Genomic DNA, 18,015 nt, shown 5'->3' on the forward strand with positions numbered 1-18,015 from the left:
GTGGCTTCTAGATCCTTAGAACACGTGTTTAATACGTATTCTGTTGATTTTTCAATAAAACATGTTAATGAGCTTATCTCAATTACCTATTGAATAATCTCCTTAAAAATGCTTGCCTGTGGTTATTTACTCATAAGATTACACTCCCAGTTTAGCAATAATTTTCAACTCTGAGAAGATAAATCCAAGGATTCTGAAACAGCTTTTGCTTGGAACGTGATTTCTCTGGTGACGGTGTCCAAAGGTTAAATAACCAGTGAATAGATGTAGACAATGACCAAAGATGTTTTACAATCAAGTCCTTATTAGTACGTTCCTGAGTGACATTAGATGAGCGATGATCGGGCAGATGTCCCAGGCTTAGGAGTTAGTGCCTACCCAGGTTACAGGGTGTGCCCATAGAGTTGAAAGATGCAAGAATTTAATAAAACAAAATGATAAACTATAAAAGGTAATTCAGTAAACAGGGCAGCTTCTTACATATTTTTAAATGGGTCATTCTGGAAGCATTTAAGGCATTAAAGCCAGTATGGATATTTGACTCCTGATTTTGACATCGGAGAGTGAGAAATTGTTGGGCAAGGAGCTTCACCAGTGTGAGTCTCAGCTTTGTCAGCTATAAAAAGCAATTAACAAGATCTACTCTGCTCATCTCATAGGGTTGTGAGGATTAAATTTAATTATGTACATGGAAGTGTTTTGTCAACTAAAAAGCCTGAAACAAATGTGTAGTTTTGGTGGCTGTTCAGTGAAAATTGATTCTCATTTCCCTAAAAGTAATTTAAAGTCTTCAGTCAAATGTGCAGTGTTGGCATCTTTACATTTCTAAGGTTAAAATGAGCAATTTAATCATTTAAACCATGTAAGAATACATGTAGAGGTTTACAGTGTCATAGATTTTTAACTGCTCGTAGAAAATAGAAGTTGATGTGCCAACCTCAAAACAATAAATATTTTCATCAAGTTTGTTGAAAAAAATGACTATGTCATATTTTAGGAAGGTATAAACTTAATTTTATTTTAGCAATTTCATGGTAGAATCTATCACCAAGTAGTCATTAGTTGAAGAATTAAACAAGAAAAAGCCTGGTTCAAGAGCACACAACTACCTAAGAAAGTAAAAATTCTAAAATCTCACTAATTTTTGAGAACAGATTGCAGTTGCAGAATTTAAAAATACTATTAATTGGTAATAAGAAAAACTTGTCAAAGTAGCGTCTGAAAACAGCCAGTTTTTTTTACTTTATATGCTAATAAGGAAATCACTTAAAAAAAGACTCCCTGTATTCAGTCTTTTTGACATATCTCATTCTGTAACTTCCCATTAATTAACACTACCTTTAGCACTTTAAGTATCTTAATGTTTTATCATTTGAATGCCATATTACACTGAATTATTTTAAGTTTTATAGGAGCAGTCAAGTATCAACCAACATTTTAATCTATTTATCTAAAGTATTTTTTTCAAATTAAAAACTCTATCAATTAGGACGCCTTTGTCTGCAAGTAATGTGATAGGACAGGCTGCAGGATTGGTTGAGTTGTTAGCTCAATTATGTGTTGAAGGACTTGGCTTCCTCTCATCATCACTACTTTGTCACTCTTGGTGTTGGCTAGTCCAGGAGGAGGAAGGGAGGAGAAGGTAATAAGGTGGCTGCAGCACTTTCAAGCATTCGGGATTATGGGAAAGTCTTATTAAATCATAGATTGCTGAGTGCAGCCCTTAGAATTTGACTTGGTAGGTCTGGGCGGGATCTAAGAATCTGCATTTCTAGTAAATTCTCAAGTGATGCTGATGCTGGTGGTAATGAGGGTCACACTTTGAGAAACACTAACTTAAACTAATGATTCTGGAGAGGAATGAATATTTGAAGATCATTGGTAACATTCATTACCGGCTGTACTTTTATCATTTGGAATATAACAGTTCTTTTTATTTTTCTCATAGGGCCTCATGGCCATTTCTAGTCTCCTGTTAAACATTGTAGAGTGAGACACTGTTCACTTAGAACACCAATGTTCCTAGTAGTTGATGTAGCAGTTTCTTAGAGAACAGTTTTGCATTCAGCTGGGGAATGGTTGGGTCAGTTCAAGCCCCAAATTTGCATTTCAGCTTATTTGTTCCTGGTCTATCGAAAGCTATCTTTCTTTCAGGAATCCTCATTTTCTAATCCCCCAAATATATTTTGCACATTTAATTACTTTTTATGTCTTATGAACTAAGCTATATAAACAATGCCCTTTAAAAGCAAGAAAGCAAAAATAAAGTTGCCTGAAGGTATTCTATAAATGCTAATTTAATTTTCCACCTGATCTATATTTGTAGTGATGAAGTGTCTAACCTAAAATTTTAACAACTTGCTTGTGTTGGGAAAACTCTATTCTACTAGTTTTTAATTCCTCTTCTCTATCATCTGTCTGGCAAACTATCTTGCCAAATTGCAATTCCCCTCTATCACCTAAACCGTCTTTGGTGTAGGTCCCCCATTTTTGGTAGTATGCTCAGTGGAGTGTGGTCTGTTCACATGACTGTCCAGGGGTAAGTTTCAGGACCTGCGTAAAGCAATTTCTGTGCCAGAATCTCCAATTTATTTCCATAGCAATATTTTTTGTACTTTTTCTTTTCTCATTTGTTCTCACAATAGGGAGCACAGTAGAGAGAGATGATTTCCACAGGGGGGGACTGGAAGGACATGGGACAATTCAGGCAAAGATGCAAGCTTTGCAAAAATATTTGACTTCTAGAAAATGGTGGGGTAGAAAACCAATGAAAAATGTACCATTTTGGAGGTCTGAGGAAACAACCATTTCCAAAACTTTCAGACCCCAGTGTTCAGCAGAGTAAAGAGAGATTGAAAATATTTCTGATGTGAAATTAAGAAAACATTTACATGGAGGGAGGAGGCCTGGGCTATTACTGCAAACACAGCAGGGGGCCAGGAAACATGACATGGAATCTATTCAGTAGTTTCAACTATTATGGCAGCTAATCCATCAGCAAGGATTTCAAAGTTAGTAGAAGACACTGCCAGTGGCAATTTAACTTACTTGGCTATTCTAAGGCCTGTTGCTTCTACCTAGTGTCCCAGCTGTCTTGTCCAAGAAGTATAGATTCCTTGGTCCCTAAGGTAATAACTGATAACTGTGCTGAAAATTACAGTGCTTTTGATTTCGTCAGGCATTGATACACATGCCATTAAAATGCAAAACACAAGCTTGGCAAACATTTCCTACATGCATGGAAGCAGCCACCTCAATTTCAAATGGTTAATTTCAAGTGGTTACCTGGGTTTATAATCTGGGTGTGAAATTTCATCTGCTCTGGGCAGTGTTCAATATTTAACATTTCTTGAAATGATTAATGCTTACTCCTGTTCAGATCAAGTTGTCCTAGCTAACTAACTCCTTTGTGGTTTGGAGATGTAAATTAATTTTAAACCTTGGAAATTTTCTCAATTTTTCTTTGCTTTATGGGAAAGTAGAATCTCATGTTTTAGTTTTACCATAGGGAGCAAGTAGCAAAGTCAAAGGTGGGATTATGTTTATTCATTCAACACCAGATACTTATTTATGATGGCTATTTTCCAGATCAGTCACGTATTCCATAGGTTTTTATTACATCTTTACTACACACAAAATGTTTTGGGGCCAGAGATGAATTATGCTAGGTTTAAAACTAGATAGAATATCTTTTAAATGGAAATATTCTTATCTCAAAACAAATCTTGGGATGTATGTAATATAGAATATGTTATGTCTATTTTCCATGGAAATAATGAAGTCCAGAGTTGACTCTTGGACCTGAGACTCACATTCACTTTGCTCTTCTTCCTTCCCTTTCTTAGCCTCATCAGCACCCTCACATACTCTCATTCCACCCCAGGACTGGTAGTACACATCAGAGATCCCAAATATCATTACAGGCTGAGAACCCACCGAATGGGGAAACTGAGTCATACTTGAAATTAACTTCTTTAAGAATAAATATTAAAAGCGTATACTTCAAACTGTCTAATTTCTTCTTCTTTGTTTCATCAGATATTTAATGTTTAGAATGTTAGCAAGTGTTCAAGCCATGGAATTTTGTGGGCTGATAAATATTTGTAAAGCATTTGGGTATTAATGTATGTTAAAACCAATCAAACATGGGTATCTCATTTTTCAGTCCAGGTGATTTTTTATTTTTTGCTTCCAATTTTTAGTCTTCCAACACTGTTAAGACATAGAACCAAGCAGATTTATAGCAATTCTGACAGCTGGTTGTTATACACTCATTTCATATGACACTTTGTTCAATAAGACTGTATTTCCCCAAAGTTGACTCTTAGCATGTCTTTTATGTTATAAAATACTTCTTTTGTTCTGTTGGTGTAGGTTGGCTTATAAAAGTAAAGTGTTGTGTCTTCACATGCTTTTAAAGTACCTGACTTAAAAAAATGATTTATTTTCCAGCAGCTAGGCAAAATTCCTTAACTATTAACCTTTGATATTTAAAACAATGTTAAAATAGCTTTTAAAACAAGACACTGTGAAATGATATAAATCTAGTCTTTTCCAAGTTAATTTTTAAATTCTAAAGGGCCACATATTCCTGTATCATCCAAGTTTATAAAAAATGGTGGCTATCAAATTTGATATAAAAACAAAATGCCTCATATCCTTTGTGTAAGGCACAGTATAAAATTAGAATATAATTTTCTTTCTTCTTCAATCTTCCCTATTTGTAATATTTCCCCCAAACAGAGATGCTTGACAAATTGTCCCTTTTGCTCATATATGACCATTTTTTTTGCATCAAATACATTTACTTTTGTAGGCTAAATAATCAGGATGAGAGTAGAAGAGATTTTTTAAAGCACTGACTTATAAAGAATTAGGAGGCATCTTGAACAAATATATTTCATTGCCATCAATCTCATTCTAGCTAGCTAACAGGCCATGCTTTTACTTGTTTCCCTGTATGATAATCTTATACTTCAATAGTGCTTTTAATACATAATCCGTCTTCACTATCAGAGCCTCACAACAATCTTTAGAAAAAAAGAGGGGTAATTATGCCTGTATCTATAAATAAGTAAAGTCTCATATGTATGTACATACACATTTGTATGCACATGTAATACAGTATACATATGTTTCTCCCTGAGATGAGAAGATGGAAATTGTTACACAGAAGTCTCGTAGGTTAGTTGGTAAGAGGAGGCAATGTTAGAAGGAGAGAATTTCTGGCTTGTGGACCAAGCATTCCCCATTGCTCTGGTTTGAATAACGTTAATACATTCTACTTTTTATATACATAGGAATTCAAAGTTGGTGCTACTGATGTTGGTTAGCTTGGTGGAGGAGATTTACAGGCACAGAATAAAGGGTCAGTCTGTAGAGATATGTTGATAAGGCTCAAGGATCAGCTAGGTGGTTGAACCAGCTATCCTTTAAGGTTTTTCACTGCTCCCAAGCCTAGCAATTTGAGAGGTGATTGGCAGTGAATTAAGAATAAAGTATGTAACAGTTCTCCTGGACAAAGCTGGTTTTTATTGTTTCTTTTTTTGGCTTAGCCATAGGAACAATGGCTTTCACAAGTTAGGCAATCAAAAAGTAAAATTCCAGTGTAAGCTACTTTAGGTATCAGTCATGGAGTAATAAATCTTTGGGGGAGTTAACTATAAATTCAGTGTTAATGCTGGTGTATTGCAGGGTGCAACAGATAATTCCAATGAGTTGTCTTAGATAAAATGTTTGAGCTAAGTAAAGCAATCCAGAAGCAAATTCTGTACAGTGAAATTACCCTTTATTTTGTAAGATCATGCTAATATCAAGTAATATCTATATTATGTACATTTCCTACTTTAGATGCTTTGTCTTTAATGATGCTTTTCAATGAGTATAGTAACTAATAATCATTAAAAATTGATTACAGCATTGAGCAAGTGATAGTACATCCACTGTACAAAATCATAGGCTTATGATACCACCAAGTAGACAAAAATTTTGCAAACCAAAGGTGAGTCAAAGAAAGTAACCCTTTAGACTGACTAGAGAGACAGAGTCAGGGGTCTCCCCTTCCTCAGTTCTTGCCTTGCTTCCCAAGAGAAGTCAGGTGTAAGGCAGCATGTATAATGGAAATGAGATGTTTATCTATAAAATACACTTAAGCACAAAACCACAGTCAGGTGCCCTCTGGTCCAAATGGCCCATGTATCAAGGAAATAAAGTTGTTAATAAGTTTGAGCCCAAAGCTGCAAGTGGACACCTGGCTAATCTGAGTGCTTTGACTATCAGCGGTTAAGAGTTTATATACTTTAGTCGGTTTCTAGATATCCCTCCTCCTCTCCCTTCCAGATCTTGGGATTAATAAACAGTTTCAAAGGCTTTCTTTCCCAACTAGTGTAAAGATACATATAGAACTTCAAAGGCTCCTCTCCTCCTGTGCTGCCATAGTTTTACTTGTGTGATGTTAAGAACACCTGGCAATTTTATTGGACCAGGTTTAGGTTTGCTGAGTTAATGGGTGAGACAAATCTTCCTCCCCCTCCCTGCATTGGTTTACTATCTGTCCTACCTAGTAAGACTAGAAATCTACCGCATTGTAATTTTTAGTTTCACTTTTGAAATTTAAAAGTGACCTTGATGAATAAAATCTCAATGCTTCCTAAAATAAATCTAGAAAGTTGTCCAGAATTTTTCGGTTTGCAAGCTGACGCTCAATTCACGGAGCTACAAAACACAGGACAAAAGGCAACCTAGTTCACCTATTTGGGTTGTTGAGCATATGGTCAGCATGCACACTGGAATATGTTACAGGGCTTGAGATAAAGGTCAAATTTTTAAATGGGTGTAAGTGTTGATGGAGAAAACTACCTCTAGCATATAAGAGAGAGCTTTGTCTTTAGTGGTCTCTTGAGTTCTTAGGAGGGTGCACTCAAACCCAGAGGGTGCGGCAAACCCTGCCCTCTAGTGGCTGTGGGTATGAGAGGACTTCGGTTCTATCTTTCCTGTGTCTGTCTGGTTTACCAAGGTTTATTAAAAATCAACGTTAACCAAAAATCACTTATTGGGAGTCTGGGTTAGGTACTAAGTATGTGAAAGGTTCAAACGGCAAAAGAAATGGCCAGCGGCTGCAGGCAATGCCCATTGTTCAGCTTCCATCTCTGGACGCTTGGTTTCTAAGTTGTTCCAATCCCTGGGGTTTCACACATTTTAAATCAATGAAAAAGGCTGAATCCTCCCTTGAGACCTTTGGGGTTGATCTCTGCTCTCTATTATAGACACAATGAAGCAGACCCCAAATCGGGATAGAAGTTTGGGAAGTCGCCCCGCGATGACCTGATCCGCAGTTAGAACGAAGCAACCCTAACAGAGTTCTGCAAAATGAGGGTGCGAGGTCCCAGTAACAGCACTAGTGCCTCTCACCGCTCACCCCTTCCCTCGGCCGTCCCCGAGTCACCTACAGAGACTGTAACCGCCACCCTAAGGGAGGGGTTTCCCCGGTAGCCTTGTTGAGGGCAAAAAACCTCGAAGACAGCGACCCTGGCAATGCCTGCCCGCCGGTCCGACCCCGCGGTTGCCTTCTGAGAGTGTGTGGCTGGCGCGGAGGAGCCAGCGGGTCTCCGACCCTCCTGCCCGGTCGGTACGTAGAAACGGGCAGACCGTCCCCGCGGGCCCGCGAGGAGCGCCACAGGGACCTCGTGCACTTCTACTAGACCCCTCTGCACCCAACCAGAGACCACTCAGCGCTGGGGGCTAGGTCTTCACTTCCGCCGTCTCCGCCTGGGCCTGCGAGTGCGCGTGCGCGCGCGCCTCTCGCAGCGGAAGTAGTAGCGACAAAGCTCGGTCCGCTGTGGCCCGGGAGTGCGGGGCTCGCCGGGGTGCCGGGCGGCAGGCGGCGGGGAGGGGCAGAGCGCAGGAGGCGGTGGCGGGAGCAGAGCAGCGCGGCCGCGCCGAGCGGGCCGGGCCGACCGTGAAGGGCCCCTCACCTCCTCTTTCTTTCCCCTCCCCGTCCGCCCGCTCTCCCTCCCTTCCTCCCTCCCGTCGTTATTTCCTCACGCCGGGATCAAGCTCTCGCCTTGCGCCTCCGATCGGCGAGCCGTTCCTCTTTGCCCGAGGCGCGCGGGGCGCCCCGGCGAGCCCCGCGGGTGAGTCTCCCGTAGCCCGGAGGAAGGGGGTCTGGGGCTTTGGGAGTGCACCACTATTACCCATTTCCAGAAACTTCCAGGTCCTGACGGACGGGGCGTCCGGGGATACCCTGGTTGGGTGGGGTGTCTTTGGGCGCCGCCCTGCCAGCTTGAGTTGGCGGTGATGCGGGCGACCGAGGGGGTGGGCGCGGGGTCTGGGGGCTCCCTCCTCGCCCTCTCGCTCGTCAGCGCCGCTTCTCTTGGTTTCTCTTGCAGATGCTGCTGCTTGGGGTGGTGGGAGCAGCCGTGGGACGCGTGGCCGGGAGCGGGGGTGACAGCCTGGGATTCCGGGGGCTTCTCTTCCTTGTCTTCCTCCTCTCTGTATTCCCAGTGTGGCCGTGGCTGACACTAAAGACTTTGTAGCCACCAACCAAGTGCAGTTTCAATGGAAAATGAAGGTAAAGGCCCCTGGCAGATGGGTTGCAACACGGAGTTGAGGGTGTGGTGGTTTGCTTTTAAGTTGTCTTTCTTTCCCTTCCTTTTTATTTTCCTGATTTTATTTTTTCGGTTCATTGTGAAGTGTCCAAAGAATTGCTTTCTTAGGATCTCTAAATTTTATTTTGGTAACATAGGGTATTTCGGAAAATAAGGTTCTGTGAGGTGACTGAGCTTGATTCTGCTTTCCTGACAAACCTTTAGTTTAGGGACGGCAGGGAAGTTTTCATTTCAGATTGAACCTGTGCTTATTTTAGTCGCTATTTGAAAGTAATTATTAGAAAGACAGTGGGAATGGGGAGGGAGGAGAAAGGCTGCATCTCTGTATATTTGCATATCAAGCCTTGATACGGTATGTGACTGGATTCGTTTATAAGAAAGGAAACGTCCTTTTAAAAAAAATGAAATGCAGCTTTAAGGAAAAAATTCACTTTTTTCAGTACATACACACGCAAAAAATTATGAATTAACGAAATATTATGAGGTGATTTCCTTTTGAAGTTCCTCCCCATTTCGAAACATCATTAGGAGGTTGACAGTGGAACCTGTTTGTTCACTGTTCACTTTGGACACACTGGATTATCATTCACGTGTTACTTAATTACTTCGGCCTGATGTAAACGTTTAATGCTTTTCATACACAGCACTGATTATTTTTTAAAAGCGTTGAAAACTGAAGAAATGATTTTTTTACCCTCCTCAAACAACCACAGTTGTGCTTTGGACTGACTTCTGACTTGTATGTGCTGTTACTGTGTTTTCTTCCTTCAGGTCTGCAAGATGCTATAAAAGATAACTACAAATTACAATTTGTCCTTTTGTATCTTTCGGTTTTAAAAATCTATACAGTATCTGGTAAAAAGTGCTGCAGTAGAGCTTACAGGCTGCTTTCTAATTTGTTTTTCCTTGATGAGAATGTAAGGGTGATTGTCCTAAGTAGGACTAGTGATTTTAAAATAGATGTTTCTTATATGTAGTGATCTGTTTTGCTGTCTGAGACTCCTGGGATATGTGGGAAATTGCCGAGTTCTACTTCGGGTGGGTAATTTGTGGGAGACGTTTTCTGAGACACTAACGTGTAACTGCAGAGGAGTTACACTGTCTAATTGGGTCTTTAGCAACGGCAATTTGAAAGCAGTGAGATTGTCTGGCAGTATGGAAAAATCACGTTTCTGAGGTCTTTTTCTCTTTGTCTTTTAGTTTCTAGATTTAAGAAAGGCACGTCCTTTCTGCACAAGAGACAAAGAATATTAGGTGCATTCATTCATATATCTGGTAATTGCATTGTAATATCTAAAACTTGAGCTGCCTTCAGAATGGCACAGACTGAAGAGAGTGGCCTAAAGTAGGTGACTTCTTAGATGTTGCCTTTATTGCTTGATCTCTTAGGGAAAGGAGCGTGACTAATAAAGCTCACTCTCATATGTCTTTTGATGTGGGAGGGAGGTGGGAGCGAGGTGTATGCTTGTGGCTGACTGGGCCTCTACTTTTTGGCCAAATAAGAGTGATTTGGCCTCATAATAAAAGATTGAGATTTTCAAACACTTGTGGGAGTTTTCTGCCTCATAATAATCAAGAGGCCATTTTTGTCAGTGTCTCATTATCGTAACATTTTTCTCTTTTCACACTTAAACATTTTGAAGAAGAACTATATAGTGTAGAAATTTTCAAAAGCAATTGACCATTTTGGGAGGTAAGTATTAATATCACTTACCTTTTTATAGTTAGTGTCCTCATTTGACATGGTGTATTAGCATCTTAGGGATGTGAAACAAAAATAGATTCAAATCATGCCTTTACCACTAGAAGTTGTGTGACTTCACCTTTCTGAATCTGTTTTCTTACCTAGTTTTTTTTTAATCCTCACCTGAGTACAATTTTTTTTCATTGCTTAGAGAGAGAGACAGACAGACAGACAGACAACAGACTGATAGACATTGATGTGAGAAACAGTGGTTGGCTGTCTTCTTGTATGAGCCCTGACCTGGTATTGAACCTGCAACGTAGGCATGTGCCTTGGCCAGGCATCAACTCCACGACCTTTCAGACTACAGGATGAAGCTCCAAACAACTGAGCCACAACGGCCAGGGCTGTTTTCTTATCTATCAATTGGGATTTATAATACTTGGCTTACATAGTTAAGAGGGTTAAGTGAGAAAGTCTATAAATTTCCTTGGGAGGAGAAGAAGACTAGTGTTAAAGAACATGGGCTGTGGAGTCAGGCATCCTGATATGGATGCTAGATCCCCACTTAACATAATTTAGCCTTGTGTAAATTATTAAAGCTTTTTGTGCTTCAGTTTCTTCTTCTATAAAATAAAGATATTGATCAAACCTACTTTTTGAGGTGGTTGTAAGCATTTATAAGTGTTTTGCATATATTAAGTGCTCAATGAATGTTAACTATAAATAGCCTAGCCCAGTGTTTGCATACTAATACACCACCAGTCATTAATGTTGCTGTTATGACAGCTGAATGCTAAAAGGGCTAACAGTAGTGGCCAAAATGCTCTCTGTGAAGTTGTCATTGTTAGTTAGGAACTGGGTGGAGTTAAGTACAGAATCTTCTATAGTGTCGTGGCTTAAAGCCCATAGAAAAAGTTGGAGGTCTACCAAGGGGGCCAATGTAGAAAGAGACAGGCTTGGATTTGATTCCTGACAAGTTATTTTGTCCTATCCTAAAAATGTGATGAGTTACCAAGCTTCTGAGCTTTCTCAGCTTCTGTTGTTTTTCCGTCTGTAAATAGAATAATGCCCTCTCGGAGAGCTGGTGTGAGTAATAAATGAAGCCTGGTATGTGAAGTGCCCAAAACATGGTTGACACACAGAACGTGTGAGTGAGTGAGTGCTGTTCCTCAGAAGCAAAATCCTCCAGTAGGTTTGTAGGTCGGTCACATTTGAGTTATGTACAGGGCAGAATTGATAGTGGCTCCCAGGAGCATGAAAGTTCTTAGGTAGTTTGCTATGTCTACAGTTGTTGGAGGGAATGACATTTATGTGGATCCTTTCCAGCAGCTGTGGTCATTTTCTCTGGCACTTCAGTTTAGGTTCTTCTGGACCTCTCTCCCATGACTTTATCAGCAAAGGTTGACAAATTTTTAGCCTTAGCCTCCAGGATGCTTCATGAATATAGTACTTCCTGCCAGTCACTGGAAGTATTTGAAGTGTTAATTTCCTGGAATTCTGGGACTGGTCCTAGACATCTCTTTGTGGGTTAGGATTTTATCCACATCCTTTGGAACTCCTTTTTGCTTGTTTATTGCAAATCTAAACAGATACCACTTAGGAATCTGAAATATTCAAGCAAAGGCTTGATATTTTTTTTCCTGGTAAAAAAGTTGTGTGTGTAAAGGGATGGCTTATTAGAAAAAATATTTTTAGCTGGATAATTTTGCAAATAGTTTCTCTTTTCCAGTAATGGATGTTTCTGTTGGAATAAATTGGCCTTTCCCATTGAAAAACCAGTATAAAATTAATGCACATTAAACTATTTAATAATAGTCATTAATGTTTCTTTCACTAATGGGTAAACATGTAATGATCTTCAAGATTTCAGGACATGCTTGATTTAAGGTTATAGGCAGAGCTAATAGGTCTAGAATAAATTTCCCCAATTTCTTTGGCCAGCATTTAAAAATGATAGTATGTTTATTTACACTTTACTTTTTAAAATAGTTACTTATTCAAGTTCAAATTATTAATCATTTAGGAATGTTTCAGGAATGTGTTAAGGGTAGTTAGAAGAAGTATAAGGAAAAAAATGGATGAGAAATTGCCTTAATTGTATTTCTTCAAGTAGGAATAGGAAACCAGGTTATAACAGTATTTTATATTTTTAGGTATGGAAAATGTAATTTATTTATTTGCCATTTTTGTCAGCAAAATAGCATTCTTAATCACTTTCTAGAAAAAAAGTTGAAACTAAAAGATTATGTGTGTGGCAGTGTTGTATAAATGTAGTAATTTAACACAGAGGAAGTAAGCTGCCGAGATTATTTGTGAGCAATAGCCTTCTGACTGTTGAATCCAAAATACTTGATCTGTCTTAATGTTTTTATCCTCCATTTAATGTCAGCAGAATTCCATTCTATTAACGGAAGCAGTATCAATCAAAATGGTCTCCTAGGGAACACACCCCTGGGGCCCAAGGCTGATTTTCTTTTGAGATCTTGGTTAACTACAATCTGTTTGACAAGGTTAAATTTTGCTTAAAACTTGAAAGAACAGCATAGGTTGATGGTAAAATTAGTTCAGACGAATTTTAAATTACCCTGTGGTTACATATAACATCTTGAAGATCTCTTAAGGATTAGTTCAGAGGGTCCACTTGTATTTACTTGTTAAAAGACAAAATTTTTTAATAAAGACTTCAGACATCAGTTATGACAACATTATCTTTACCATTTTCTTACGGACAAATGTTGGTGAAAGGCAGTAAAGTAAAATTTGGTTGGGTGAGTTTGGATTAATGCTCTCATTTCCTACAGGAAATTATTTCTTGGAAAAAATATATGTCAGACTAAATTAATGCATTTCCTCTTGAATTTATATGGCTGATATTTATATGTATTTGTTTATGTCTTCCATCTTCAAGGCTTTCTTTATGTGACTGTTGACAAAGGCATACATTGTAGAATTACAAGGAAATTACTCAAATTGTGTTGAATTAGATTAGTTTAGGCTAGGCTTATTTGATATATGTATTTAGAAAAAATTTGGGTGCAATGTTACAAGTCTTTCTTAAGATGTAGACAGAGAAGTACAGTAATAGCAAGGGTCAAAAGCATCACCTTTAGATAGCTGTAATTGGGCATCAAATTCAAGTTTGATTTCTGCTTCAGATATTAGAATATGTGAATTGCAGTTATTTAATATAATGGAGTTATTTAATAACTTAATCTATCAGATGTTAAAGAATGTGTGAATTGGAACTGGAATTGTGTGAACTGGAATTAGTTAATTATAATTCCTTGCTTAAGTAAAGCCTTTTGACTTGGCTTTTGATCATTGTATGACAGTGCTGACCTAAACTTGTGTCTCCCAAGAGGAGATACAGCAATTTAACATGACATATCCTTTATTCTTTTAGAAAACTAGGAGACATTAATGCATCTTTGTAGAAATTATTCTAATTTATTTACCGGCTTAAAGTGAATAACCTGATAAAGTTGTAGTAGTGGTAGGGCCCTGAAGCTAAATATATTTGCCACTCAGTACTTTTGTTTGATGTTTCAGCCCTTTACAGGAAAACCCAAATAATAACCGAAGCCGAAGTATTTAGAATATCATCCATTATACTTTCCTGGAACATTATTTTTGAAAACATATAAATTAAAGTATAACTTAAAACTTTTGATTAGGTTGTGAATTTCAAATACTGGATTTAAAGTTGCTTGATTGTGGCATCTTAGAGTCAAAAAAGATAAGGCATTTCCTAAGAAAGTGTAATTAATTAATTTAAGTGTATAAATGGTAATTACCATTAATACAAGTTCTATTCTCTGCTTAAGGGGGAGATCAACTTTAAAACAAAACCTAGATTTCCTCTCACCTAAATCAGCCTTTCTTTTTCAATACTAATAAGCCTTTGGTGCTGTGTATTCATACATGTATTGAAAATTTGAGATATATGCCTTTGTGACTAGATTTTGTTTGACCATCTCTTTTAGAGTTTTCCCTAGTGGAATGCTTGCTTTATCCATCTTCATCTGGGTTTGTACATAGGTGAGGTGGAAATACTAGTTGGTTCAAGCTTTCTGTGGCAATATTACCTCACTTCTCTCTGTTTTGCATTCCCTTGTCACAGTGAAAGTGGTTCATGGTACTAGTGCCAGAAATAGCATACAAGCCACTTTTTAATGGCATGCAAACTAGTCTCTGCTATGTCCTTTCCTTCATGCTTGTCAGGGCTATTATTTGCTGAGAGTTAACATCTGGCTGTAAAAGTGTGTGAGATCAGATAGGAAGTTGCAGTTTCCTTCCCACTCCAGAAGAAGGATGTGGTTTTCACGGACCACTTTTTGAGGTCTCCCAGCCCCCTACCTTACAGGTTGGTAGTTCAGTTATTATATCTTGATGTATGTACCCTTAGTTCATTTTAGTGGCCACGCAAGATTAGTTTCTTCTGATTTCTTCTGTTAGTAGAAAAAAGGAGAATTGGGTTTATATCTATATTAGAATGAAGGGAATGGAAAGTAGGGATGGATTAGAAAAACATTTTACTCCTAGGAAAAACCAGCAGAACTTGGGTAGTAACTAGATCCAGGGAGTGAAGCGGAGTGGAGGGGGGAAGGTTGAGTCAGAAATGACTACATACCATTAAGCCAGCATAAGGGGATGAGTGAAGGTGCTGCTGACCTGTTGGAGGAGTTAGCTGATGTGAGGGCTGGCCAAGTTGAGTGTATTGAAGGTCAGACTCTCTGGGCGTACGTGTCTTAATGCTGGTCAGGGCCAAGACCCTCATTTGTCCCTTGTTCAACTTGAATAGAGTTTGGCGTGTAGCTGTTGTCTATTGAGTGAAAATGCTGGCTTCTTCACTTTAACTCAGTGGTTCTCAGCTGGGGGCGATTTTGCTTTCCAGGGGACATTGGCAGTGACTAGAGATGTTTTGATTCTGCACAACTAGGGTGGATGCTGCTGCCATCCAGTGGGGAAAAGCCAGGAACGTTGGTAAATATTCCATAATACACAAGACAGCGGCCCCGCGCCCCAACAATTATCTGGCCCCAAATGTCAATGTTGTGGAGATTAAGCACTGGTCTAATCAAAGGCAAGGAAGTTAACTCCTTTAAGTCTGTTTTCCTCACATGTTAAGGGATGATGATGACTCTACCTCAGGCTTGTCAGGATTAAATTGGAAGATGAAAGAGCTGACATGAAAGAGCTGCTCAGGAGATGCTAATTCCCCTTACTTTGGGAAAATTATTTTTGCCATTGGTCTCTTAAGTTGTAATTTCAAGGCTTTACATATTTTTCTAAGACATGAGATGCCCATATGAGATGCCCAGGAAACCTATAATAGTTTAGCTTTTATAATCTTAATACTTGTCTCATGGTTTCATCAAATCGTGATTTTGACTGTACTTTGGTTTAGGTTTTGAGTATTTCATGATTTGTAGCCAGCAGTAGGGCAAAAATGTTGAAATCTGGATTAAAAGTTTTACCTACTAATTAATGAGGATAGACTCAAAATATTACGTGCTCTCAGAATTTTTGAATGCAATTTTACTGTTTTTGAAATTAAGACCTAAAGTGTCCTGAATTATTTGTTTTCGAAAATGCCAGACCTCTTGAATGTAATGCCCTTTTCCTTTTTATTCATTTACAAAATTTCAAATAGACTCCTCTCTGAAGCTAGCACTCTTCATCAGGTTTATTGATTAGGCTTTTCATTAAGTGGTTTTCTTCTGCATGTCTAGTACATTTTTACTTGCTTTTGTGAAATGTGAACATACCACCAGCTCTTCCACTTATGTTAGGGACAGGACACATGTATTTTCAATGCTAATGCTAGGGACCATTCCCTTGGAAATGCATTCTGGTCATAACCTCACTGTGTGTAATGTCTTCTTATTTTTAAGGAGTCCTTTTCTGCTGTCTTTTTCCTTTTAGGAAAAAAACCTAGTTCAGTCTCCCTATACCTTAATTTCTCCATCTATAACATGCAATTAATAAGTAAAGATGCCTGAGTTTAGTGAACTATTTCTATTGGACCCTTAATAATATTTCTTTTATTAATAGCTTGGAATTTAGAAGTAACTTTCTTCCTATTTTTCATATTAAACTAAGATCATTTAGACATAATAAATAGTTGGTTAGAAAAATTAAATAACTTTTGAGGAAAACCACTTAAAATGGGAAATAATGTATGTGATAATATAGTGTATTTTGTGACAGCAAAGACATTTTCATTCAACTTAAACCTGTAAGATTCAAAGTTGGTGGCTTATAGTGTCCAACTACATATCACTTTTAAGGGCTTATGCAGCTCCCCATGTTGTACCTTAACTGACCTTTAGGTCAGTTAAGTAGGTTGTGAAGGATGTCACAGCCATGTCTTTAATTTCATACGGATTTTGTTTGCTGTAGCCAGTAAAATCAAGCAGTTAATTAACTGCTTTATGAAATGAATGCTATTGACATATCATGGAGGAACCAGGAGAAGGAATAAAGAAATGTGTCATCTGTTTCTATAGTTGAATTACTGGCTAGTCCATAATTTCAGGGAAAGTACAATATCATCAACAAAGGAGGACCACAGTCTTAACATTTTTTTTTTTTTTACTGTAATGTTGCTAGTAAATAATGGTTGCTAGCTGAAGGCTTTAAAAAACAGTAGTTGCATGTTTAATGTATGATAGCAGAATGGACAAATTTTTAAAATATGTATATCATATGATACCTCCTCCCTTCATCCTTGTACCACATTGTTGTCAGGACTTGAAATAATTTATACATATTGATCTATCAGTAAATGGAGTATTATGCCCACCATTTAACTTGATCAAAAAATGTCAAATTCTTTTTATGTGTAATTGTTTAACAGTTCTTAAAGTGTTTAACTATTGTTTAATTGTTCAACTTCCTTCAAATTATAGAAAAATTTGCTTTACTTTTAGAGGTTATTCTAAAATCTTTCAGACTTTTTAATTTAAATAATTTCAGATTTATATCAAGGTGCAAAATTAGTATAAAGAGCTCTCATATACCTTCTTCGCATTTTCCCCAGTGTTAAAATCTTACAACCATAGTGTAAATTATCAGAACCAAGAAATTCACATTTATAAACTGTCCTTTTTCTGGTCTAGGATCCAATGTGACATTCCACTTTGCATTTAGTTATCATATCTTTTTATTCTCTTCCCATCTGTTAAGTTCTCCAGGCCCTTTTTTTTAATCTTTTTTTTTTTTTAATCTTGAAACTTTTGAAGAGTACTGGTCAGTTATTTTTCTAGAATGTCTCTCAATTGGATTTGCTTGATATGGATTTACCTGTTATTAGTATGTCTTATAACTGGTTATGTTAACTGTAATCACTGGGTAAGGGGTGTTTGCCTGGTTTTTCCTTTGTGATTAATAATAAACATAAACTTTCTTTTGTAATATAATAATTCCTTTGTAATTAATACCTTCCTCTTATGGGGTGCTACTCTGAAATTGCAAACATCCTATGTCTCCTCACAGGCCAGTTTTTGCCTCTGCTAATGGTTCTGGCTAGCAGCAAAAACTAATGTGGCATTAGCTTAATGATGATTTTGTTTCCGACATTCCTTCTATATTTATTAATTGGAATTCTACTGTTAAGGAAGAACTGCCCTTTTCCCTCTGTTCATTAATTGTTCAATTATTTATTTAGATAGTTTTGTGGATATTTATTTTACCGTATGAGTTAAAATCATAATACTTTTT

General features: G+C 37.9%; 1 protein-coding gene across 5 annotated transcripts in view; it reads left to right on the forward strand.

Moving 5' to 3' along the window:
* The window catches only part of ATP2C1 (ATPase secretory pathway Ca2+ transporting 1), a 129,249-nt gene that overhangs the window by 12,597 nt on the left and 98,637 nt on the right, over window positions 1–18,015 (forward strand). For 2 of the 5 annotated variants that reach the window (XM_045856661.1, XM_045856660.1), the window contains exons 1-2: window positions 7,816–8,132; window positions 8,388–8,569. The exons of 1 other annotated variant lie outside the window; for it this stretch is intronic. Coding sequence is in view for 1 of the 4 variants with exons in the window: in XM_045856660.1 (XP_045712616.1) it covers window positions 8,564–8,569 (6 nt within the window). In the remaining 3 variants the exon portion in view is untranslated. Of the gene's footprint in view, window positions 1–7,815; window positions 8,133–8,387; window positions 8,570–18,015 lie in introns of those variants that run through there. 2 more of the 5 variants (XM_045856662.1, XM_045856663.1) reach the window with 1 other exon arrangement.

Source organism: Phyllostomus hastatus, unplaced genomic scaffold (assembly GCF_019186645.2).
Source record: "Phyllostomus hastatus isolate PE091 unplaced genomic scaffold, TTU_PhHast_1.1 phas_scaffold_129, whole genome shotgun sequence".
Taxonomy (NCBI): Eukaryota; Metazoa; Chordata; class Mammalia; order Chiroptera; family Phyllostomidae; genus Phyllostomus; species Phyllostomus hastatus.